General features: G+C 55.3%; 1 protein-coding gene across 7 annotated transcripts; it reads left to right on the top strand.

Moving 5' to 3' along the window:
- BAHD1 (bromo adjacent homology domain containing 1) lies at nucleotides 1-24,434 on the top strand. Of its 7 annotated transcripts, none has more exons than XM_058738179.1 (8): nucleotides 1,063-1,404; nucleotides 15,012-15,095; nucleotides 16,208-17,647; nucleotides 19,465-19,847; nucleotides 20,818-20,977; nucleotides 21,389-21,465; nucleotides 22,261-22,361; nucleotides 22,835-24,434. In XM_058738179.1, exons 3-8 carry the CDS (start codon nucleotides 16,222-16,224, stop codon nucleotides 23,022-23,024), a joined length of 2,337 nt encoding a protein of 778 aa, XP_058594162.1. In that variant the 5' UTR covers nucleotides 1,063-1,404; nucleotides 15,012-15,095; nucleotides 16,208-16,221; the 3' UTR covers nucleotides 23,025-24,434. The 7 variants fall into 7 exon arrangements, with proteins under 7 accessions (XP_058594157.1, XP_058594156.1, XP_058594158.1 ...); XM_058738178.1 differs by lacking the exon at nucleotides 15,012-15,095 and adding an exon at nucleotides 5,652-5,743 and having other exon boundaries at nucleotides 1,294-1,404; XM_058738174.1 differs by lacking the exons at nucleotides 1,063-1,404; nucleotides 15,012-15,095 and adding an exon at nucleotides 1-91 and having other exon boundaries at nucleotides 19,468-19,847.
- Nucleotides 24,435-24,479: the final 45 nt, after the last annotated feature.

The raw sequence follows: 24,479 nt of genomic DNA, 5'->3' as shown, positions 1-24,479 counted from the left end.
CCGCTGACCCCGCGAGCGTGCTCGGGCTTGGAAAGGCACGTCTGTGGGTGTGAGACGGAGCCACAGCATTCGGTGACTAGGGGGAAGGCAGGTAAGTGTCCACGCTTGGTCCCATCCTGGCTTGGGGACGCCAGGGAGGGAGTCCAGTCAGGGCTGTCAGGCTGCCCGCCCCCTCCCTCCTCCCCCGGAGAGCTCAGATGTTGCCCGCGGTGGTGGAAGAGGGTGTGTGGGTGTCAAGGACTCACAGACCAGGCTCTGCTGTCAGCTGGGAATGGATGAGGGTTCCACACTCGGCTTCTGAGAAAGGTGAATCAAGAGCTGGAGTGGGGGGCGGTAGGTGAAGGGGAGAAAGAGGAAAAAGAGATGCGGGTGAGGGGTTACCGAGCTAGGACCGACCTTGCTTGAAAGGAAAGGAGACGTGGCAGGCAGGGAAGTCGGAAAGATGAGGCAAGGGCGGGAGGGGCTTCTCAGCAGTCGGGGCCCTTTCGCTGGAGTCTGGGGCCCTTTCTGCAGGAAAGGGGGGTTGTCCTCGCTTGATTTTTCGGCTGGTCTTCCCGAGCCTTTGCCCGGGGGGCAGCAGCCGCTGGCGAGGGTGGGGTGCTTCTCGGTCCGCAGTTTTCTACAGTGTGTGCTAGGGAGGAGAAGGGGGAAAGGGGATGTAGAGGGGTGACGGCCAGGGCGGGGGCGAGATAAGATTTCTCGGGGGATGGGGTAGCAGCTGGGGGACTGGGGCTCCTGGGTCGGGTCACCATGGGATACCGGTTCAGGCTCTGCAGCCGAAGAAAAAATCCAAGAAGCCGGCAAAGAAAACCACCCCCCGCCACCACCCTTGGCACCGTACCCCTCCCCCCAGGCCCCACCACTCCCCGCACCGCCTCCCCCGGCCGCCTCGTGCTGCCCCCTGCGTTGGGACGACCGACCCACGGTTCTGATTGGTCGGAGACCGGGAGGGGGAGCCGAGGGCCGGATTGGCTGGCGGGGCCAGCGCAGGGCGGGGCGGCTGATTGGCGGAGCTGGCCGAGGGGCGCGCCGCTGATTGGCTGGGGACGAGGAAGCAGGAAGGAGGGCGGCGGAGGCTCCGCTCTCGGGGAGTTTGTGGGGGAACCGCGAGCGGCGTAGCGGATCCCGGAGCCCGGCCCCCGCCGCTCGCCCGTCCGGCTGCCTGCCCCGCCCGTCCGGCCCCCGCCGTCCGCCCGCCCCGGCCAGGCGCTCCCGCCCCCCCCGACGGCCCCGCCCGGCCGCGGCCCCCGCTCCGCCCGCCCGGCCCCGGCCCCCAGGAGGAGGCGCTGACGCAGCAGCGTGGAGCCCGGGAATTGAGCGCCCCCGGGGGGTTCCAGCCGCCGGATTCCAGCCCGGCTGGGGCCTGCGGGCGCCCAGAGCCGCGCCGTCCGCGCCGCTGTCCGGGTGAGCTAGGGGCCGGGGTCGAGGAGGGAGGGAAAAGGGACGAGCGGGCGAGAGGGAGCGAGCTAGGGAGGCAGACGAGTGAAGGGGAGAGGACCGGCCGCCCGTCAGCGCGCCCCACCGAGCGCGCCGCGCCGCCGCCCCCGCCAGCCCGGGAAGGGACGGACGGACGGACGACGCGAAGCAGGTGCGGCCGCCCGCTTGCTCGCGCCGCCTCCCTCCCCCGGGTCCGGCGCCACGGTCCCGCCATCGGGGAGCGCAGCGCGCCTCGAGGTGACAGCCCCCGGGGGCCGCCCGCCACTCAGGCTGGGGGCGGGGTGGGTGGCGGCCGCAGGGTGGCAGCTCGGCCGGGCGGCGGCGGCGAGGGCGTCCCGGGCCGCGGAGGGCGGGAGGACGCCGGTCGTTTCCTCGCCGCGGTGGAGCGGGCTCGCCTCCGAGTGCGCGGGCGGCAAGGCCCCCGGCACCCCCTCCCGCCGCGCCCCCTCCCCCATCGCGGTCCCCGAGGCAAGGGGCCGCGGCCGGGGGCGGCGCCGCGGGATCGCCGGCTCAGGGTGGGGGGCGCCCTCCCGCGCTGGGAGGTGACCGGCTGTTGCTGGATGGGGGGCTGGGGATGGGGGCCACACCGGGGCGGGGGGTAGTGTAGACCCGACCCTATCGTGCCGGGAGGAAGGGAGGCGCCGAAGACGGAAGGGAACCGGTTCGAGGAGCGAGTGTGGGCCGCGGGAGGCCCGGCGGAGACCGTGCGGAGCGGCGGCCGAGTCCGAGGTGGGGCGGGGGGATCGAAGTTGTCAGACCGCCTCCAAGTGACAGCGGGACCCCGTGCTCGCGGCCGGGCCTGGTCTGGCCCTGCCCGCCTCGCCGCCTCTTCTCTGGGGCCGGGGGCCAGGTCAGGTCGGGCCCGAGGGGCCCGCTCCGCGGTGAAGCGCCGGACAAAGGCGACGCCTGAGCGGGCGCAGGTGGTGGCGTCGGGGAGGGGAACAGGTCCGAGCTACCCACCCCCAGAGGCGGGCGACCGGGCCGGACTCTGCCCCAGGGATTGCGGGGGCCGGGGTGCCCGCCGGGAGAAGCCGCGGCAGTGGCTCACCACTCCAGCCGCCGATCGCCTCCTGGTTCTGGGAAGAGTGGGGTCCACCCGGCTGGAGCAGAGGGGCGGAGGTGGGGTGCACGAGGTGGGCCTTGGCTGGTGGGACCGGGTTGGTAGACTCCAAGGCAACAGTCTGGTGAGCCACTCTAGACCCTGCCAGGAACGAGGGGTTTCAGCAAGCAGTGTCTGCTCCATGGACAGAGGTTTAGTCCCACCTGGGATATCTTCTAGTCGTCTATTGTCGACAGTCTTAGGGCAGAAGACCAATTGGATTGAAGACTAGGAGATGCCCCCCCCCCCCCCCCGCAGTGTTCTCCAGCAACCCATCCACAATTGTTTTCAGCACTTTTCTTTAGCTAGGAATGTACCCACAAAGGGAAATGAGTAGCTGGAGTTTATACATCCAGGCAGGAATTTAATGATTAAATGAAAAGGTTTCCAGTCTTTTTCCTTTATGCCATCTGAGAGACTTTCCCAGCACCATCTCCACTCCCATGTCTTTTGAAAAACGGAGAAAAGGACCCTAGAGGGAGCACATGTCCTGGAGGGACACCACTGTCCTTGGCTAGCTAGAGGACACTTGGGAACCAGTGGCTTAAGCTACTGAGTGCATCTGTCCCCACCAGTGATCTGCTCTAAGCTCGATGCTGTTTTCCATTTCTAAAAACCCACTCAGAACTCCTGGGCTCCTCATGGGACCCTGTACCTCTTTGAAGAGTTGTGATCACAAAGACAGGGAGGCTGAGACTGTTTTGAATGTCTGCTTTCGCTGAGTTTCTGGGTTCAAGTCCCACCTCAGGTGGCTGTTGATTAGGAGCTGCTCCTAGCTGTGGTTGGCTATAATCCTGGGAAGGCTGCATGTCAGCCTTGCTTAGTATGGGCATGGAGTTAATTCATGGTCACCCTCTGGCCCCCTCCTCAGTAGGGTCTAAACCCCAGCCTGAGTGGAGTTGAGGCTTGTGGGAAAGGGAGGTATTACCTCATGCAAGAGACTAAAGTTTATTCTGAGAGGATGTAATTGTACGTCTAAGATTCAGAGAATGGTGAAGAATTTCAAGGCCTTCTTGCCTCCCCTAGGGCCACACGGTATGTGATTTCTTTTGGTAGCAGTCAGAAGGGGGTGAGCTGGTCTGGCCACTGGGACGTAAAGGGAAATTACCAAAACAGTGTTTCCCTCTTTGACAGGCTCTTGCTTGGCAGCAGACTCAAGTCAGACAGCTCAGGTGTTTAGGAGGGTTTGCTCTGGAGAGTATACTCCAGTTAAGACTTTCTTTGTTTTTTGTATCTCCCTTTTCTTCCTGTTGTTCTGCTGTCCCCATGTCAGGCCTATGTTGTCATGGCCCCCTTTTCCCTCCTGCTTCCTCTGGCCCGTCTGATCCAGTCTGTACACAGCTGCTAGAGCCTTCTTCCTAAAGCACTCCTTCCCCCATGTCACTCCCCTGTTCACACACTTTGAATGGCTCTTTTTTTCCTGCAGTCTGACCCTAGATGTGTCCTCTATGGCTCTCCCCTGGCCATGCTGGACACAGCTATCTCCCTGCATCTTTCTGTCTGCTGCTCTCTCCAGTAGAGGAGCCTTTTGCCTTCCTCTCTTCCCACCTGAACCCTACTCATCTTTGTTTTGCTGTCAGGCCACTCCAGGCCAACATTGCTTGCCTCTGGGATTGTGACCCTGAATTTTATAACATGGTGTCTTCTTGAGTGGTTTTGTAAGTTGGAAGTTTATTAAGACAAGGGACAGTATGAGTGTTAAATCTGTGTGTGTGTGTGTGTGTGTGTGTGTGTGTGTGTGTGTGTGAGAGAGAGAGAGAGAGAGAGAGAGAGAGTATTTCAGGATTTCTAGTATAGTGCAGTGTGTGTTGTTTTTGTTGAATAAATAAATAAATGCAATTGGCTGCTTAGTTGATTGGGAACAGGGGAAACCTTCCCTTCTTCCTAAGAAATGCTCAGTATGGAGTCCTTGGTGGTTTCCAATATTTTCTGTCAAAAGCACACACATAGGGCACACTGGGGTTGGGGTTGCTTTAGCGTGGGGAACAAACGAAACTTAGCTGTTGTTTCTGATATTCCAGCTGGTGGAGAGTCTGTCCTGTGGATTGCTCACATGACACCATATAGACATGAATTGGAAAAGGGCTGGAATCCTGTTTTCCCCCTACCCCACCAGGCCATTCTCTCCACCCGGCTTTGCTGCTCTTATGCAATTTTCCTTGTTGTCCATGCTAAATGAATCCATATGTTTTATCTCTTCTCAATCCTGGGTGTAAATGAGGGAGAAAACACGGTTTTGAGAACAGAAAAGAAAAAGATTCCTGGTCTGGCCCGTGGACGGGACTTTGGGGACTGGCATTGGAAGAGGTGATTATCACTGACATGGAGGCGTGATCAGCCCCACACTGGACCCATCAGAAGGGAAAACTAGGATCCCAGCTCTCTTGGAACTTCCGATTTTGTTTACCATCAAACCTTGGACCATGGGGGAAATGTGAAAGAGGGCTGGTGACTGGTTTGAGTCTAGACAGTGAAAAAATAAATTGTGCATCCATCCCCTTTCCCCCAAACCTCCCTTTTGTGCCCCAGTTTGATGATTAATGGACCAGCATTTCCCTTCCAAGCGGGAAGGCCACCCCTCACAGTTGCCATGGCAATGCAGACCGCTCCCCGTCAATTAAAAAAAATCCCTACTACTTCTCTCTTCCTTGCTTCTACTATAGCGGAAGACAAGCTACCTCAGAATGCATTTCCTGGGCTCTCTCCTCAGCTGCTCAGGCTGTTTTGCTGTGCATCCTCGAGCACAGTCCTTCTTCTCTTTCTGGGGTTTGTCTGAGTTTCATTACCTTGAGCCAGTTGTGCCCCTCTTGGATCCAGCAGCCCCTGGAACATGTCTGTGAAGAAGCAGAGAAAATTACTGTTTTTTATTCATCCGTAATGCAAGTTAAAAGCCAGAATGAGCCTTCATTTTTCTTTTGTTTCGGGGTTAAAAAAAAATTCCTCCACACCACGTCTGGTATGTAGAGGTATAAGTCGGGGACCCTTTTGACATCCCTAAAGGCAGTTTCAGTAAACCTGGAAGGAATTCAACTTCCCAAAATACATACTTCACATTGAAGTTGTATGGGGATTTTCAATTTATTGATTTTCATCTCTCCCCACCTCTCTGTCCTAGCATTCAGGAGGACTTGTGTGTTTTAATTTTATCTGTCCTTATTCCTCTTGGCCTTATTCTGGCAACATCTGGCCTCAGCACCCTGTCACAAGGTGAGTCATTAAAGAAAAAAAAAAATCTTAAGGGAAAAAAGTCTCTGGAGTTGAGAAGTAGCCTGTGTTGAACTAAGGCTGCCAGCCGAAGCTGCTGGGTTTATGGAGCATTATACGAACAGCCCCAACATTAAAGGGCCTCCTTTTTATGAATGGGTTGTGAAGAATGTAAATAAAGCAGCATCTCTCAATGGGGAAGCATTTTACATAAGCAGTACTACCCTGGCCCAAGTATTTATGGGAATTCGCTAGCACAGTCTGGCAAGACTCACTTCCTTTGTGAACTTGCCATTATGCCGGGGACTTTGGAGGGACAAGGAGAGTGCTTCGATACTAAGGGCAGCCCCAGCATGCACTCCTGCTCTGTAGGTCCAGGGCCTTGACTCTGTGGGTCAGCTCACGGCTAGAGGGTCTGTTAACCGTGACAAGACAGAAAATACAGAGAATAGTTAACAGCTCACGAAGATTAGAAACCTAGGCTCCTGACGCCTGGGGTCCTGAGATTCTGCAGCTCCTCAAAGTTTGGGCTCTTTCGACCTCCTCAGGACAGGGGACGGGGAGAACTTGGATGATGAAATCCTGCCTGGTTTTATGGGAGGCACCTAACTGGAATGAAATGGGCTGGTTTGAATTTCAGTTCCTTTACGTGTCCCTTGCCCACCTCCTGGTACTACCACTAATGAGCAGTATCCCAGCTAACAGGGAGGAGGAGGAGGAGGAGGAGGAGCAGCAGCAGCAGGAGGAACAGCAGCAGTCGAGGCTGCAGGGGCCTGTCCAGATGGCCGGACAAGCCCCCTCAGCTCCACTGAGCTCCCTTTCCCCCTTGGCTTTGCAGAGCTGAGTAGCAGCAGCAGGCCCTGGGGTTCCAGTGGGGAGATTGGTGCCCTAGGCGGGGTGGTGTAGAAGCTCACAACCAGAGGACTGTGGGTTTGGTGAGCAGGCCTCAGGGCAGAGTCCTGCTCGAGACTTTGTATTGTGTCCTGGGAAGGATTTTCAGCCAGATTCCATTTTTCCCAGCGGGAAACACCTGCAGAGGTTGGTTGGTTATTCACCTGACTCAGCATCCTACAAAAAACAAAAACAAAAATGTTGTCCTTGAGATCCCGCAGGCCTGATCCACCAGGAATAAAAGAATGGGTTTGTCTCTGAGCCTTTCTGAGATTTGAAATGGGAATTTTTTTTCCAAGGCACCGTGACCGAGTTACCTGAACGAAAAATAAGTGATTCTTAGTTAACAGGATCAATGCCAGGCAGGAACTTGGTGTCTATGTCTTTTTTCTCATTAGTTTCCTTTTCCAGTGGCTTGTGGTGGAACAGGGGGTGGGGGTTGGGGTGGGAGCTTTGTCCACCTCCCCTCCATCCTTGGTTAAGGAGGAGGGACCTGGTATGCTTTCCACCTTTTGTGACCCCAAGATCTCACCTGGAGTAGTGATGGCTGCTCCTACTTCCCTTCAATCTGGAACCCCCATGGAGCTCCTTCAGTTTCCTGCAGAGGAGAGGGGTGGCCCACAGTTAGGCCCGTCTCCAGCTATAGCCTACCTGTCTAAAATGGGAGTGGAGAGGAGATTGTTAATCACATTCTCATTTGGCCAGGTGGTTGAATAGAGGTGAATCGTTAGGGTTTAGAAGATCTTGGAAGAAATCATGGGAAAGAAATTAGGGTCCAGTTTGATGCCAGGATACCCTGACAGGTATGCCAGGAGGGAAGATGGAGTCACATTCCTACTATAGTCAAAGTCGGCAGGCCCTCATCATGAAGTGAGGGGCGTCCCCTGCCATGTGCCTGGAGGGGTTCACACAGATCTGACAATGTAGAAAAGAATTATAAAGTGGGTGAAACGACTGTAAGAGATGATCTCCAGAGAACATTGAAAGGACTTAGATTTACTCAGCCCACAGGGAGGTAGCCAAGGGGTAGCTGACACATCTTTGAATATTAAGATTGCTGTTTGGAGTGTGATGACCAAATTGCAGTCTTGATTGCAGTTCAGACTGGAGGAAGATTCCATCTGGTTCAAGCGATGTGGTGAGATCCGTGGGGGAAGTCTGTAGCCTTCATTTCTGGATTTATTGTAAAATCAAGACAACGTATCTTTGAAGCCCTCACCCCTTTCTAGGATATAAAATGGATTTCTTTCCAAAGTGCATATAAGAGTTGACTGGGGATTTTGAGCAGACTTTGCTGTAGAAACAGTTTGTAAAATTATGTTTATGTTCTCTGGCCAGCCCACCAATGCCATTTAATTGGAGTACATCTTTAGTTCCCTTGTGGTGAAAAATTAGGAAAAATAAATAAGACGCTATTACTAATAATTTAAAACAACACAGAAAAACAAAATTGAATGTACAAGTTGATCTTGAATGTTGGTCTGTGAGCCCACAGTTGTCCTGTATTGCATTGGGGCTGTGGGCTTTGGGGGACTGACCCTAGATGCCCTGCCTCTAGCACTGACAGCACAGGAGTGTGGGTGAGTTCTTTTACCCTCTCTACCTGTTCTCTCCTTGTTAGGACAAGATGATAGCAACCACCTCATGAGGCGGTTGTGAGGATAAATGAGAGTGAATGGTACCTGCAGAGAGTGGAGGGTGGGTGGGTAGTGAGTGCTTGACAAACATCAGCCAGCCTGTTAGACTAGAAGCCTCTGTGCTGAATTGAGAATTCCCTACACTGCACACTTAGGTGGTTTGGGGACTGATAATGCTAACCCTGGTTCTTCGCTGCTGAGTTCACCTTAATATCTGTGGCATTCTTTGTCTTAATACAAGTGTGCCTCTATACTAGAGTGTGCCACCCTTGCTTGCTTAACGGTTTATGGTAAGAAGTGGAGTGAGCGGAATATATTCCTGAGGTATAGCTGGGCTGTTTGGGAGAGAGAAGGAAAAGGATAGTAGTGAAAGAGCATTGTGCTGTGTAAATACGAGAGATTTCCTAAAGTAGCCCTATTGAACTGTTGATTACGTCGAAGAGGCACAGTCCTGGGGATGGGAGAGAATTAGGGGGTCAGAGTTTCCTGTCCTGGGCTCCAAGTGATGCCATTAGTCTAGGGCAGAAATGTTTTAAATGTGGTGGAGCAGGTAGGTGGCCAGATCTTTGTTCACTCAACAAGCTTTTATTAAGCCCTGTGGGTGAGATTTAGTGGTAAGGCAGGCAGAGCCCACCTGTCCCCATAGAGCTTGCATCCTAATGAGGGTGGCCCTAATCACTTAGTTAATTAGTCATGTCTGAGCTATTTGTGTGGGGCGCCTGTAACTCTGGTAGGGTTGGCCTTGTGGTTCTGCTTGTGCTGGTGGAGTGTTGGGAAGGCCTGGTCTTGGGTCTCGTTGCTCATGGCTGGCTCATTCAGAAGGTTAGCACTCTGCTGGGGAGGCTGAGGGCAGAGCTCCCAGCTTGGCCTGGCCAGCCAGCTTCTTCTGTTCAGGACAAGAGATAGCACCTCCAGTCTTGGCAAGCCGCTTTAGAAATCTAAGTTGTTGGTTCCTGGAGTGTCCTGGTGGTTGAACCGACACATATCCTTTGCCCTTCTGGGCAGGTGCCCAGAGCAGGCTCGTGAGATATTGTCATGTTTTTTGAAGAATTGTGTGTCAGTAGCATGACATTTCCTCTCAGTTCTGCTGAGGACCTGTTGCTGAGGTTTGGGGTGCCCTGTATCTTTCTGTTTTATTTCTCCCACACTTTTAACTGCCCAGAGTGAATGGGTCCTGCTGCAGGAATAGATCTGCTGCTGGCCCAGCCTGGGCACTGTGGGGTCTGGTTGGGAGAGTCTGAGGGAGCCTTAGCCCGGAACTCTCTTGTCCCCCAGGCTGGAGTAATCCTACATGGAGCTAATAAAGGTGAGTCTGGGAATAGTTTCATCTGTCTCCTGCCTCAGGACTTCACTCCGTCGCTCCTTCCTACATCCAAGCATTGATGCAGCACATTTCTCAGGTTGTTTTTCCCTCAGTACACCGCGCATGAAACAGGCCCTCAGTCAGTGTCTGTAAACGAAGACCTGGTGCATATGTCACTTAGTGAGGCTACCGTGGAGCCATAGCTCTCCACATCAAACTCTAAGCACCGTGTTACAATCCTTGTCACACTCGCTTGTCCTCTTTCTTCCTACCAGCCCACGCTCCAGTTTCGTAGTCTTTTTTGCATTTTTTTTCAGCATTTAGCCTAATACTTGACACGCAGGGAAAAAGAATGAGCTTGTGTTGCACATCTGACTTATACCAGGTATTCTGCTAGGCACTTGACACACGTGATCATTCAACTTGATCCTCATAACAACTTTGCTGTGTAGACAAGGAAACCAAGGCTCAGAGTTCAGGCTGTGCACCAAGCCCACTTAGGATTAGCAGCAGTATGAAGTGGCTTCTAGCCCCTGCAGGTGTCAAATTTGCTGTGTTGAGCCATGATGGGAGGTCAGCAGATGTTGGCTGAATGAGCAAAGGTGACAAGAGATGCCATGTGCCTGGGAATGAGTAGCAGGTGCTCTGGCTTAGCGGGAATGGTCCCTGCAGCTACAGGTCTACTTTGTGCACAGAGAAGCTGTGCACTAGGAAGAAGCTAGAGAAAGCACATCACCCGAAGTAGGTGCGTGTGCCTTTAAGGAAACCCTCTAAAGACCAGTTTTATATTGCATGTGATTGCCTTCTAATTTGTCAGGTTAGAATTTCTTAAAACAGAGCACCATGGTGTGACTAAAATACAGTGCTCTCTGCCCACTGTCGTAGTGTAGTTGTCCATGTGTGTATGTTGATTTCTGGACCCTAGGGGTACACTGTCTCTCTCACTCTCAGCCCCCACTAAAAGAAGGGCCGTGTCCCACAATGAGGGCCCTGGCATTTTCTACTGAGGAGATTCTACCATCTGTACTGTTAACTATATTCATGAACGTAATTGTAATTCTCATATAAAATCGAAGAGTCCACTTCATAGTTTGAGTCAAAACTCCCCACTGAGATCTGTGTTCCTTTACAGTTACGAGAGGCTGGTGTCCAGCTTTGCGTCTGGAGCCAGAAGTAAGTGGGGGTTCTGGACACTTGGGTGCTGCTCTGGGCCTGTATGCCTGGGCCCTCTTGCTGGGATGGTCTGGGTAGACAGAAGTAGTCAAAGATGGGACCCGGATGCCAGGCTGGGTTGGCTGAGATACCAGACCCAATGTGTGATGGGTGTGAACCTTCACCATACAGCTGCCCCCACCTGTCTGAGTTCCTGGGAGCCTCCACAGTGAAGTATGAGGAGCAGGTGGTCTGGCCACTAGACCTGAAGGCAGTCTATAAAACAAGCTATGGCTAGATGGGTCAGGCCAATTCCCTCTGGTGGGGTGGGTGCTTCCTGCCCAGGGTTGTAGGATATCAGCTTGACTGCAGAGTGAATTGGGTGCCTACAGCAGGTGAAGCTAAACAGGCACTGGAGAGTTGGAGCCGGTGGTGGCTGAGGCCACTGGTTCCTCTTCCAGGGCAGCATCCCGGGGACTCGGGCACTTCTGCTGTCTGTGGGTGTCCATGCTGAAGCAGCAGTCAGATGGCGGAAGCTGGCAAACACACGCCCCCCTGACCCCATCCCCTGGGCTTTTCACCATCCAATTGAGTGTTTCCCAGAGGCACGGAGCTGTTGTTTAGGGTTTGTTGGGATACAGTTTCTGCCCCTGTCCTCTCCCTGTGTGGTAGATGGAACCCCACACACACAAGTCCCGCCATAGCCTCTCCATCTTTACCTGGGGTTGACACTTGGGTGTCTTTGGCAGAATAGAAGCAGAGCAGAGTTCAGGGGTAGGCTAGGTTTTCAGATCTCTCTCCGCCCCAACAGCTCTGGGCTCCTGATGTGGGGAACCTGCCCCCCAAGCCAAGAGCCACTGCCTTCCTCTGTGGGTCTGGAGGGTGGGGGAGAAGTTGGTCTGCCTGCTTCCTACCCTACTAGGCTTCTGCACAGAGACTAGCGTCATCCTCACCACCATTCTTAAAATTCCTTTTGGTTTATCCATTCTAGATGAACAAATCAGGTTCAGAGAAGTTAAATAAGTTGCTAACCAGGGGCGGAGCTGACATTCGAATCCAGGTCCACCTTGCTTGAAGGTTTGGTTCTTTCCAGTTTACCAGCCATGGGGGATTGGAGGGACCCCCGACTCGACTTAACCTGGCTTCATCATAAGAATTTCAGCAGCTTCACCTGTTTTTCCGTGAAGTAACACCAACTAAATTTCAATCAACAGGAGCGTGCCTTTGTGCTCTTGCTGCTTTTCTTCTCTGATAGAAGATTCAGGAAAGTCAGTGCTCATGAAAAACTGTTATTCCTTTGGGGGAGTGTGGAAATTATTCCGAGAGAGCACAAAGGAAGGAAGTGCTTAATTCAGTGCCAACCATGTGGCTTTAGGTGTAATCGGAGTTGGGAGGTGGCTTGGGTCAGGGACCTTCCTGACCCTCACCCAGGTGACCAGCTAGTCTGCCTTTGCCTAAGACCCCCCTGCATACTTTCCTCCTATTAAAAGTAAAGTTAAAAGCCTGAAAAGTAGAATTTAAAATGCAGAGATTTCAGGAAGGGTAGTGGGGCAGAGTCCTGGGTCCTGAACCCCTAAGAATGGGGGTGGGTGTATACTCTAGAAGCTGGGTAAGTAAGTGTAGGGGGAGAGGTGAGGCCAAAGCTGAGAGCCCAAGGGCAGCCTCCGTTTGCAGGAGTGATCTGGACTTGACACACTGGTTTTCCCTTCAGCAGTGCCCACAGCCCACATTCCTCCAGGCCTCTGACCCTCCCTTGCACACAACACTTTGGGTGTGCTCTGCCTGTGAGAGCGGAGGGTGGTGCATGATGCTGCCGCAGTTTGCGGGCAAGACTCAAGTCTTCCTTCCCTTTTTACTTTTGTAGAGCTGACTTCTAGTCCTGAGCAGACATGGGGTACAGGATATGGACACTTCAGCTCAGTTTTGTGACCCAAAGTGCCTGGGGCTGTGATGGCCTGTTTGCTGTCTTTGGAATACACTTGTGATTTTATTTTTTTTATTTTTTTATTTAAAAAAATTTTTTTTTCAACGTTTTTTATTTATTTTTGGGACAGAGAGAGACAGAGCATGAACGGGGGAGGTGCAGAGAGAGGGAGACACAGAATCGGAAACAGGCTCCAGGCTCCGAGCCATCAGCCCAGAGCCTGACGCGGGGCTCAAACTCACGGACCGCGAGATCGTGACCTGGCTGAAGTCGGACGCTTAACCGACTGCGCCACCCAGGCGCCCCTACACTTGTGATTTTAGATTCAACTTGTGGTTTGCTGGATCTTTGGTATGGAGGACACCGGCCAGCCACTGTCCTTCATGGCAGCTGGCTGTTGGCCGATCAGGCTAGGGACGATCAGACTGGTCTTCTTCAGTGTGAGCTAGCTTGACACAGTCTAGGTGAGCAGTAATGTGTCCTGGGGAGTCCCTCCTAAGAACCTTCTCTCAAGGGGGCCCAGACCATGTATGCCTGGGAGGACAAGGCTTCCCAGAGAGAAGGGTGGTGCTGAGAGAACCCAGGCACCCTTGTCTCTTTGCAGTGGTAGGAAGTTTCTGGTTGAGCTAGTGTAAGGACAGGACAGCAGGAGCATTGGCAGAGCAGGAATGGGAGCCACACCTCCTGCTTTCCCAGGATTTTCTTCCCCCTTTGAGCTGGGCCACCCCTGCAGGTTAGAGGGGCCTGGCAGGCTAGGAGCCCCCTCCACCCAGCCCCACCCCAGGGAAAAGCTGCAGCTGAAGTTCTCACAAGTCTGGCTTCAAAGAAGCATGACTCATTCTCTCGCTCTCCTCAGACTGGAGGGCAGCGAGGGAGGCAGCAGAGACCCCAGCCTCTCCTCAGAACAGTGAGTGACATTGCTGCCTTAGGCACCACACGAAAGCTAGGAGTTCTTTTGCTGGTGATGAGGGATTTGGTGGATTCAAGGGAAGCTAGCAGTAGGCTCTTATGCTTGATTTGGAAATGTGACTTGCATCCTGTGATTTAGAGGCTTCCTGGGATCAGGGGACAGTGGGTACGATACTACAGGGAATGCAACCCCAAGTTCTGGGGCCAGTCTCCCTACAGTGGAAGGCTCCCTCCCAACCTTCACCTGCTGGGACCTTTTGCGTGTTGAGAAGGGAGGCAAGTATCCCAGAGTCCACTCTTGCAGCTGGTCCACCAGCAAACTGGGGGTGGATGGGGGGGAATAAGGGACAGGCCAATCACCTCTCAGCTAAGAGCTCTTTTGTTTGCCAGGCTTGAAAGCACCTCCCTGAGCACCCTCTCTTTCCCATCTGGCCCTGTACTTGCTTTGTACTTGGTGTCCATGTCCTTAAAGGCCACAAGCCCAGGTGACCTCAGCCTTGGCCCCCAGCCATTCCCAGGCCGGACTCCTCTGGTAACTTGGGGCCTGTTGAGGGGCTTCGGTTCTTGCTCAGCTATGCGGTCTGTTCACAAATCCTCTGTCTCCAGGCCCTTTGGGGGTGGGGAAGGGCTGGGCCTAGGCTTTCGTAGGAAATACAGATGTGCTTCTTATTGCTGCGCCTCCTCCAGCACAGGGGTGCCCTGCATTTGAGAAAGGGGCCTGTGGATTTTAAGCAATTGGGATGCTTTTGAGAGTAAAAGGAGGCATTGCTAATAAGCCTGCTGAGCAAACAGGGATGGGTGGTCACCCTGATTAGAAGCAGGAAAAAGTCTTAGGGAGCCTAGCAGATGCCTGGGATTTTTTAAGGAGCTCTCCTGTCTGTGCTTCAGGAAGGAATGGATTTGTCTCCTGTGACTCTGCCTTGTCCCGGCCTGGTCTCTGGGCAGTGGCAGGTCCCCGCACGTGGCCAGAGCAATGCCTGGCACAGTGCCTCCCTTTTCCAGTTTTCCGAGTCCTTTCTTGAGGGCGAGGGACACCCACGGTGCCCTCAGCCTCGTTTTCTGAGCACTCTTTCTCAACTAGTGCAGTATGTGTCAGGAGAAAAGGTACCCAGTGACCCTAGCCGTTGGCCCAAGTCCAAAGGAGCTAGCTGGGAAGGGCTCAGGAATTCCTGGGAGCTGTCAGGCTTGGGACTTTCAGGGTTAAATCCTGGCCCAGCAGGGACTGCTCCCAGCTTCTGGGGAGAGTGAGTATGAATAACAATAGCAGTGGGGAAATTAAGCTGGAAAGCCTGGGCTTGCTGGGTGGGGAGGGGGTTGCAGGGTGCCAGAGAGGGCAGAGCCTTGTCTGACACCTTATTTGGCAGCACCTTGCTTTGCTTTGGGGAGTAGGTAAGGAGTGAACAGCTCAGTAGTCTCTGACCACTGACTCTGACACCCCCACCCCCCACCCACCAGTTCTCCATTGCCTTGGCCATGCCAGCTTCCAGGATACAGCCCAGCTCTGGCCTCTCATTCAGGAGGGGGCCCAGGCTGCCCCAGGTATGTTGGGGGCAAGGGGAGTATTTGCCAAGTAAAGTTAGGGGATGATGCCTGGTCAAGTGGGCATCTTCTCTCTGGGGCTTTGGGCTTTCTGCCGCTACCCCCACTCCACTCCACCCCACCCCCAGCCCTCTTCTCTGCCCAGCTTCTTGCCTACCAGGAAGGAGACCTGAGAAATAGGGCAGGACTAGCAAGGCAGCCCAGTTTATCCCCTGAGTTACTTCTTTCCTTTGATACTTCATTTCCCTCTTAGTGGCTGGTGAGGGTTTAAAGCTATACCACAGGCCTAGTTTGTGTTCCGCGAGTTTTCTACCCAGGGATTCTGGCCCTTGCCTTATGGACATCCCTTCTCTGGGCACAGGCACTGTTTGGGCTGCCCTTCCCTAGAATCTGAACCATGGTGGGTCTGGCTTCTAGGGCTGGCCCAGACCTCCCCTGACCATGGACTCCTCAAGGCCAGGCCTTCCCCTTCAGGGGGCTTTTCCAGCAAAACGCATGTTGTGGCTTTCCTGCTGTATGTGCCCGGCAGGGTGTCCCCACAGGCTGGACTTTGCTACCTCCACAGTCCAGCAGGCAACTTCCTCACCTTAGCTCCCCACTGTCCATGACCTTATCCTCCTGTGACCAATCGCAGAAGCCCCAGGATGGGGGAAGGGTTGGTGATGTTTTTAAAGGAACAGATGGGCTCCCACCGTCCAAGCCCCCATCCTGGCTTGGCATCTTCACAGCCTCTTCTTGACCTGCAGTGAGTATCTAGTGGGAGAAGAATAGATAGAGAGACTGAGAACTTTGCCCCCAGCACTTTCTGTCTTCTCATCCCAGGGTCTGCATCCTTCCATAGGGGATTTGTTCAAAGAAGGACCCTAGGTTAAGAGAAGAGTGGGGCAGCCAGTCCTTGCACAGCTGTTGGTAGCCTGATCCCACTGGACAGCCCCCCCCCCCCTGCCCGGAAGAGGGGTCTTGGGAAAAGCCAGGCTGTAGATGGGATGAGTGTAGGCCAGAGTGACGGAAGGTTGGGGGCGGGGGGTGGCACTGGATGGGCTGCAGCAGAGGAGAGGCAGACAGGGCAGGGCAAGGTGGGCTTCTCTCATTGCCTGCCTTCTGCCCTGCAGATCGAAAGTACTCCATGACACACACGCGGAGGAAGTCCCTTCCCATGCTGAGTTCGGGCCCCACTGGCCGCCGGGAGCCCCTGCAGATGGAAGGCAGCAATATGGAGCAGGGGGCAGAGAGTGTGGAAGCAGGCATGCCCGAGAGCCCAGGGCACCTCACAGGGCGCCGCAAGAACTACCCACTTCGTAAGCGCCCATTAGTTCCTGAGAAGCCTAAGGCCTGCAAAGTGCTGTTGACCCGCCTGGAGAATGTGGCTGGTCCACGGAGTGCAGATGAGGCTGATGAGCTGCCCCCTGACCTGCCCAAGCCCCCCAGCCCAGCCCCATCCAGTGAGGACACTGCCCTTGCCCAGCCCCGCAAGAGGCGCCTGGCCTCCCTCAATGCGGAGGCCCTCAATAACCTGCTGCTGGAGCGGGAGGATGCCAGCAGCCTGGCCGGCACTCGTCGCAGTCGAGGGGGAGACCCTCACCGCAGTCGGGACCGTGACCGGGCCAGTGGGGGCTGGTCCTCTTCCAAGAAGCGGCCCCGGCTAGAGGACCTCGGAGGGGGAAGTCGGGACCTGTCCCCAGAGCCAGCACCTGAGGAGGGTGCTCGTCGAGATGGTGACCCAGCTCCCAAGAGACTGGCCAGCCTGAATGCAGCTGCCTTCCTAAAGCTGAGCCAGGAGCGGGAGCTACCCTTGAGGCCGCCTCGTGCCCACCCAGAAGCAGATGGGCGCTCCACAGAGCCACCAGCACTGAGGGTTCCAAGGCCAAAGTGGGCTAAAGTCAACGGCAAGAACTATCCCAAGGCCCGGCAGGGGCTTGGCTCTGGGGAGGCTGTAGGTCCACCCGGCTGGCAAAAGCACCCCGAGGAGCCATGGCCATCTGCCACCCCTCGTGGGCCGGCCAGCCAGCCACCTTACCAGCCCCTGAGCAAGGCTCTGGAGAGCCCCTTGGGGCTGCGCCCCCACCTGCCCCTGCTGATGGGTGGGCAGGCAGCCTTGAAGCCGGAGCCTGGGCGCCCAGGCGAGGAGTCACCTGCCCCCAAGCAGGAACTGCACCAGCCTTCTTTCCCTGCACCCCAGCTGTCCCCCCTGCCGATGCCTGGCAACCCTGCCCACTACAGTGGCCTGTGTGGTAGGCCTGAGCTCCCTGCACTAGGCAGCTTCTACCTGTACTGCAGCCAAGATGGGCTGCAGTGTGGAGGCTACTCCCCCTGCCCCATGCTTCCTGAGGGCAAGTTGTCCCCAGTGGCTGCACCTAACGAGGGGCTCCTCTTGGCACCGAGCTCAGTGCCCGCGGGCACCCCTTTCCAACACCCTCCCTGGGGCTCTCGCTACTGCTTTAGCGAGGACACTGGAGTGAATGGCTACAGCATCTGTGAAATGTTGCCCCCGTCTCTTACCCATATTGGCACCACCTGTGGCGGCTGCCCCTACAAAATGCCTTTTGCAGCAGGTAAGCCTTCTTAGGTGTGGGATGTCCCAGGGAGTCAGATAGTGTCCTAGGAGGGTGGGCCATGGTTTGGTTGGGGTTCCTTGAGGTCTAGTTACAACATGGGTGGTAGGGGGCTTTGGAAAAGGAAGACTCCCCTAGTTTCATGCCCCAAGCCAAGGAGTATTCCTTGTGTCTAGCCTGTGTCTAGCTCTTTGCTCTGGCTCCCCTGTGTATAGAGATCTCTTGGCCAGGTAGTTAGGTAGCACCGTGGTGGTGGAGGGGGCAGGGAGAGTCATCCCTTCCTCCCCATTAGGATACCCATTCTCAGACTCTTGAATAGCAAATTAGGTATTGAAATTAGTGCTTTTGCCAAGTTGTTCCTATGTCCCTTTGCCTTCCTCGAGGAGAGCTAGAATTCTACCTTCCAGGAGCCCGTTCCATCTGCATGCTGGCCTAGTTCAGCATTCATGGGAAGGAGGGTGGGTAACCAGGCCCAATAGGTGGTGCCAGACGCGGCAGGATTGCTTTGCCCTGGCCATACAGGCCTTGAGAGAGAGGTGGTGCCCAGACTTGGCATCGCCTTGCTGGGGGCTAACAGGGGGCACACTCCGAGAATAGACCAGCAGAGTTCCCTGGCACAGACAGAGTGCTGACAGGGTCCGTGGCTTTGGTGTCTGCTTCCTAGCAAGGCCCATTCCTAGCAAGGCCCAGACACCAGGGAGGCTTGCGCTGTAGCCAATGAGACACCCCCACGGTGATCACTCTTACCCCAGACTGGCAGGCGTGTCCTCACATGCTTCTCCAGGCTCTGTCCCTGGCTCCTGGGTGGAAATGAGGTGACCAGAGCCATCCTGTCTAGCGAGTCTACCCTGCTGCTGATGAAATGAGAGGCTGGGCCTTACCAGGGCTCTCGTTGCTACTACCCCACACCCCATCTTGTAGGGGTCTATAAAACAACTTTATAGACCAGTTGACTCTGGCCCGACTGGTTGTTTCAGGTTTTGGTGTGAGTTGGAGCACTAAGAAATGAGATCAGGCTGCTTTTTGGGCTTTTCCTTCTTTTTTGTACCACTCTCCCAAATCTAGACCCCCTAAACCATGGGACCCAAGACCCTACCCCCTTACCCTGGAACACCAGTAAGCACCACGTGCCAGGTATTGTTCCAAGCACTTTACATACGGGAGGCCACATGGCATGTAATTGAGTACAGATTCTGGAGCCAGACTGCCTAGAGTGAAATGTTCTCCCCCACTTCCTTAGACACGTGACCGTGGGACAAGCCAGTAACTGCTTGTGTCTCGGTTTCCTTAATTTAGAATGGTGGCAGTGGTACTTACCTCCTAGGGTTGATGTAAGGATGTAAGGATGAGATGAGTTAATACGTTGATAAGAAAAACGCCTGGGACACTCTATATGATATTTGCCATTCCTGCTTCTATTGCAAGGCACTGAGAGGTAGCATGACTTGCCTGCGGTCACACAGTCGGTGAGTGGCAGGTCTGGGGTTGACATCCTGGGCTGACACCCACTCCCCTGCTCCTTAGCACTGTGGAAGCCCCGGAGGAGAATAAGTCAGAGCTAGAGACTCTGTTCCCATTACCTGCCCTTCTTGCAGGCTAGAAGGGGGAGATAGCTGTGGGCCGGTCTCCAAGGTCGAGAAGCACCCTTGGCCAGTCACTCTGACAGTCTACCTCAGAGGCCCCTGACTCCACTTGCACCTCAGGGACCCTTGGGTACACACTCCAAATTAAGACAGTAGGCTCTGAAAGCAGGGGGGGCCAGAGGGATTGTTACTGCTTGTCCTTACCTGTCCTAACCCCTCTCTCCTTTTCCCCAGAAGGCTGCAGGTCCCTAGGCCAGCTGGAATTTCCTCTCCCGGAAGCCGGCCACCCTGCCTCACCTGCCCACCCCCTCCTGGGATGCCCTGTGCCCAGTGTGCCACCTGCAGCGGAGCCTGTCCCCCATCTTCAGACACCCACCTCGGAGCCCCAGACGGTAGCCCGTGCGTGCCCTCAGAGCGCCAAGCCTCCTAGCGGCTCCAAGTCAGGTCTGCGCACGGGCTCCAGCTGTAGGCACACTGCGAGAAGCAAGGCTGCCTGCAGGCCCAGCCACCCCAAGCAACCGCGCGTCCAGCGCCCACGTCCACGCCGCCGCCGCCGCCGCCGCACTAACGGCTGGGTTCCCGTTGGGGCTGCCTGTGAGAAGGCGGTCTATGTCTTGGTGAGTGCCAGCTGTTAGCCGATGGGGAGGAGGGAAGGGGCCAGTAGGGACAGGACCTGCTCTGAGGTGGGTTCCAGGAATCCTGGACTCGAGCCTGGTTCCCAGGCTTCTACCCTGGGAACCAGTCATGCTGGCCCGGCCTCCTTCCCTAGCCCCACCGATCCTGTACCATGTGCCTTGAGGAGCTCCAGGGAAATACAGTCAGAGCTGTTGACCTCCATTTCTGTTGCCGACTCTCAGGGAACCCATCTGAAGTAGCTTCACAGCTCATCCTTGATCATACTGTCCCTTCTATCCTGGATTATAAAATGGAGGATTTCATGGAGGCTTCTTGGATGAGTATGCATAGGGATCGTTGGGATAGGCAGAGAAAATGAGTGTGATGCCAGGAACGTTGGAGATGCAGATGATGAAAATGCTTGACTAAACTTCATTGAGTACTTTCTGGGTGGCAGAAAGTAAATACTGCATTATTCCTCACTACTACCCTGGGAGGTACATATCCCGTGTTCATGTAATTATCCCCATCTCACAGATGAGGAAACTGAGGCATGGCAGCAGACTAATTTGCCCAGGGCTACCCCACTTAAGGGCTTACGGGTCAAACCCATACTGCCCCAATAGGAAGTTTGAGGACTTTGTCAGTGGTGTGGGCTTGGAGCAAGAGAGCCAGCTCTTGGGGTGTGGTGTTCATAGCACAGCGTCAGAAGCTTTAGGCCACTTTCCCAGCCCTATTCCTATTTTTCTTTCTTTCTCCAGCCGTGGGGATCTCCCATCCGCATCCTGCTCCTGAGAGCCAGGCTTAGGGAGAAGAGGCCACTGTGCAAGCTGCTTTTACAGCTTCCCATCCTCAGTGGTTTGACTGCCCTGAGGAAAGCACAAAGAGAATGTCTTTCGCTCCCTCCCTTCCCCCTCCTCACTCTGAATGTGGCCCCCACGAGCCTGTTTGTGTCATTGATTTCTTGCTTAGGATGAACCAGAACCAGCCATCCGAAAGAGCTACCAGGCAGTGGAGCGGCACGGAGAGACCATCCGGGTCCGGGACACTGTCCTCCTCAAGTCAGGCCCACGAAAGACATCCACACCTTATGTGGCCAAGATCTCTGCCCTCTGGGAGAACCCTGAATCAGGTACCCCCTACCTGGAGTCTGACCTGCTACTAGTCTCCTCATGTTCTTGGCACAGAGTCTGCCTTCCACTCAGCCGGCATCTGTCTGCTGCTGAGGGTTGCAGATGGCCTTGTGGTTTGGGTTGGATCAGCTCTTTAACCTTTCCTGCCACCAAGGGCTAGGCACCGGCCCCCCCCTCCCCCTCACCTGTCAGTGCCTTTTCCCCCTTCTTCCTCCATGCCTGACAGCATTCCAGGCCACTGAGCTGCCAGGCTTGGCCTGAGGCAGGGGATATGGGTGGCTGGAGCCTGCAGGATTGGCCCAGGCGTTGAAGTTGGATGAGACTGCAGGGCAGGTGGCCAGCCTTCCTGCCTGTCTAAGTAACTCTGGGGTTGCCAGCTCAAGCCATGACTGCTTCTCTTGTCCCCCTAGGAGAGCTGATGATGAGCCTCTTGTGGTATTACAGACCAGAGCACTTACAGGGAGGCCGCAGTCCCAGCATGCACGAGGTGAGCCGCCTGGCAGGTGTGTTGGGGAGGACAGGGGTGGCAGAGGGAGAAACTGCGGCACCAAGAACATGGTTGGGGAGGCAGCCATGGGCAGTCGAGTGATCGTCGCCTTGGACTCCATGGAAGGGCCTGGGTTTTAGCCTCTTTTCCCAACACTGATCCAATTCATGTTTTAAAGGGAACAGTAACTTTTGTCTTAAAAGGGGAACAGGAAGGGAAGCCCCCAAGGGCATGCCAGAATGGGAGCAAGTAGATGTGTCCTCCTGGCAGCAGGAAAGGGGAGGTGGAACTGCACACCTGGCCCCCTTTGATACCGTCTGTGGCATGAGAGGGAGGAGAGAAGAGACTCCAGACACTCTTGGGCACTTTACCCAGCTGTGTGCCAGGAGAGATAGTGCCATCGGTGTGGTCACTCCGTCCGCAGTCTGAGCTCCCTTTCACTTTGTTTCCCTTGCTGGGACTTTCCATCTCATGGGGAGATGGGCACCCGTTCCCCTCTCCTCCCTTGAGCTGGGGGTCAGGAGGCTGATGACATGGGCTGGGGGGGCGGTGCTGGAACAGGCCTCTGGCTATTCCTGAGTAAGAGGGACCTAAGGAGGGAACAGAGGAGTGCCTTGGGGTGGGCACTAGGTGTGGAGCAGTTAGGCCAGAATTCCAGAGATGCTCCCTGGCTTCCTGGGCACTAGCTGGAGTTACCTCAGGTCACAAGTCCCAGGAGAAGAGTTAACGTCCACCTTGCTACTGGAGGTAGGTGCTTCCAATCCTGGTACCAACAACCTCCTCTCTCTCCTTGAGCCTTTGCAGAATGAAGTCTTTGCATCGAGACATCAGGACCAGAACAGTGTGGCCTGCATCGAGGAGAAGTGCTACGTGCTGACCTTTGCTGAGTACTGCAGGTGGGTGGTGCCCTGCACCTCTGTCTAGCCTCTCCCCTCAGACTCCCCAGGGCTGTTTCAGGGGCTGAAATTCCCAAGGGGATCTCATTCACTGGGCCCGACCTCCCAGAATGTTCTTCTTCACAGCCTTCCACCATCTGATGTTTGTAGAAGAAAGAAAAATTGTTCTTCCTCTAAGACAGAGTGTTTGGGGCAGAGTTGAGGATGGTTACAGTACTGCTCTCAGAGAACCATCGAGGAGAATTGGCAGGTGTTGGGAGGGAGGCCCCAGCAGATGTGCTTCCCCAGTGACAGAGAAGATGGACTGGCGGTTGGCAGAGAGGGCATAGCCCCCAGGACAGGGATGGAGGCAGCGCCAGCCCTTGTGGGGGTGGGAGGGGATGCCCCGGCTCTATGGGCAGGGTGGGGAAGGAACTGATCTTCCTGCAAAGGTGGCTGTGGTAAAGACAGCAAATGGTGGTGTGTTACTGCAGATTCTGTGCCATGGCCAAGCGCCGAGGCGAGGGCCTCCCCAGCCGAAAGACAGCACTGGTGCCCCCCTCTGCGGACTACTCCACCCCGCCACACCGCACAGTGCCCGAGGACACGGACCCTGAGCTGGTGTTTCTTTGCCGCCATGTCTATGACTTCCGCCATGGCCGCATCCTCAAGAACCCTCAGTAGCCTCCTCAGGCTCACACTGAGGCTGCCCACGGGCAAGTGGGGCTCGGGGCAGGGGGTACTGCTTGAAGCACAGCACTTGGTTAAGGGGCCACAGGGACCTGAAGTTGCTGGCCTGTGGTTCTCTTGGGGGGGAGGGCAGGGATCCCTATGGGTACTGGGCCCTTGGGAGGGAAGGGGAGGCCAGGGTATAGGGAAAGCATCACAGCCCTCAGCTTGGCCCAGGGTACCTCTCTATGGTTGCCTGGGTGGAGACTTAAAGAAGCAGTCTTCCCTGAGACTGGGCCAAGCCTGAGGGGCATGGGGCCCTGGGAGAGGGGAGAGTCTTTCAGGAACAAGGCCCACTAGGCTCTTTAGCCTCCCCTGGGCCCTTCAAGAGGGAGTGGGAGCCAGCTTTACCTCACCCACTGTGACCCGCTGCTTCCCCATCAGCCTGGGACCAGGCTCTCCCAGATTTTAGCACAGCTCCGAGTTCCTTCCTTTGAGGCATAGAGAGCCAGAGTCTGGCTTCCAGAACATGGACTTGCTTTTTCTAGACTCGGGGCCTTTCCCTGGCTTCCTCCTTTGCCCCTGCAGTAGCCCCTGGTGCTGGGACAAGTTACCCAGTGCACATAGTCATGGGTGTGGCCCACTTGTGGGAGTCAGCTTCCTGTCTGCCTCCTGGTGAGGGCCACCCAGCAGGTCTGGCTTCCCAGAAGCTAACTGGTCAACATGAGGTTTATCATGTCTGGGAGGGCAGAAGGGAGCTGGGAGGGGGTGGGGGGCAGGGGGCAAGGAAAATTGCTACCTGATTTATTGAAGACTTTTCCTCTTGCCTTACACTTGGAGGTTCTAGGAAACCTCTTGCAGAACTTCATACATGACTCTTCAAGCCACACCCACCTGAAATCAAACCAAAGGAGTGCTGTGGCTCCCCTTGCCCTGCCACCCCTTACCCTAGTCTTTTGTAGATTGCACTAATTTACATCCCTGCGAGAATCAACACTGTATCAGTCCACAGACCTGCTGAGCTGCAGCCACTCACTCTAGGAGCTAAGGACCTGCATTTTCAGTTTGTTCCTGTTGCCCAGGGGCCCCATTCTCACCTCATGCTGCTCCCCAGAGTAGATTAGAGGCTGAGCCCCCTCTTGTCCTAGTCAGGACTAGGCCCTGGCCCTGGGGCTGTCTGTGAGGGGGCTGAAGCAGCCTGGTTCTTTCCTGTTTGTACCAAAGAGGAGCATGGTGGGGAGGGGAGGGGGGAGCACAGTGTGGCTTGGGCCCTGCTTGTGAGCACTTACACAGGGCACACCCCTGGGGGTAGGAGCCAAGGAGGGCAGCACTCCCTCTTCTCCCCTAGGAAGGGACAGGCACAGACCCGGCATGTAAGGAGGTGACACTGGGTGAGGACAGTCAAGCTGGGTCTAGAGAGGGAGGTGGAAGGTCTAGAGAGGGAGGTGGAAGCACATCCTGTGGGCGCTC

This window comes from Neofelis nebulosa, chromosome 7, assembly GCF_028018385.1.
Source record: "Neofelis nebulosa isolate mNeoNeb1 chromosome 7, mNeoNeb1.pri, whole genome shotgun sequence".
In the NCBI taxonomy this organism is placed as follows: Eukaryota; Metazoa; Chordata; class Mammalia; order Carnivora; family Felidae; genus Neofelis; species Neofelis nebulosa.
The sequence above is the reverse complement of the archived record's forward strand: the minus strand, read 5'-3'. Positions and strand labels throughout refer to the sequence as shown.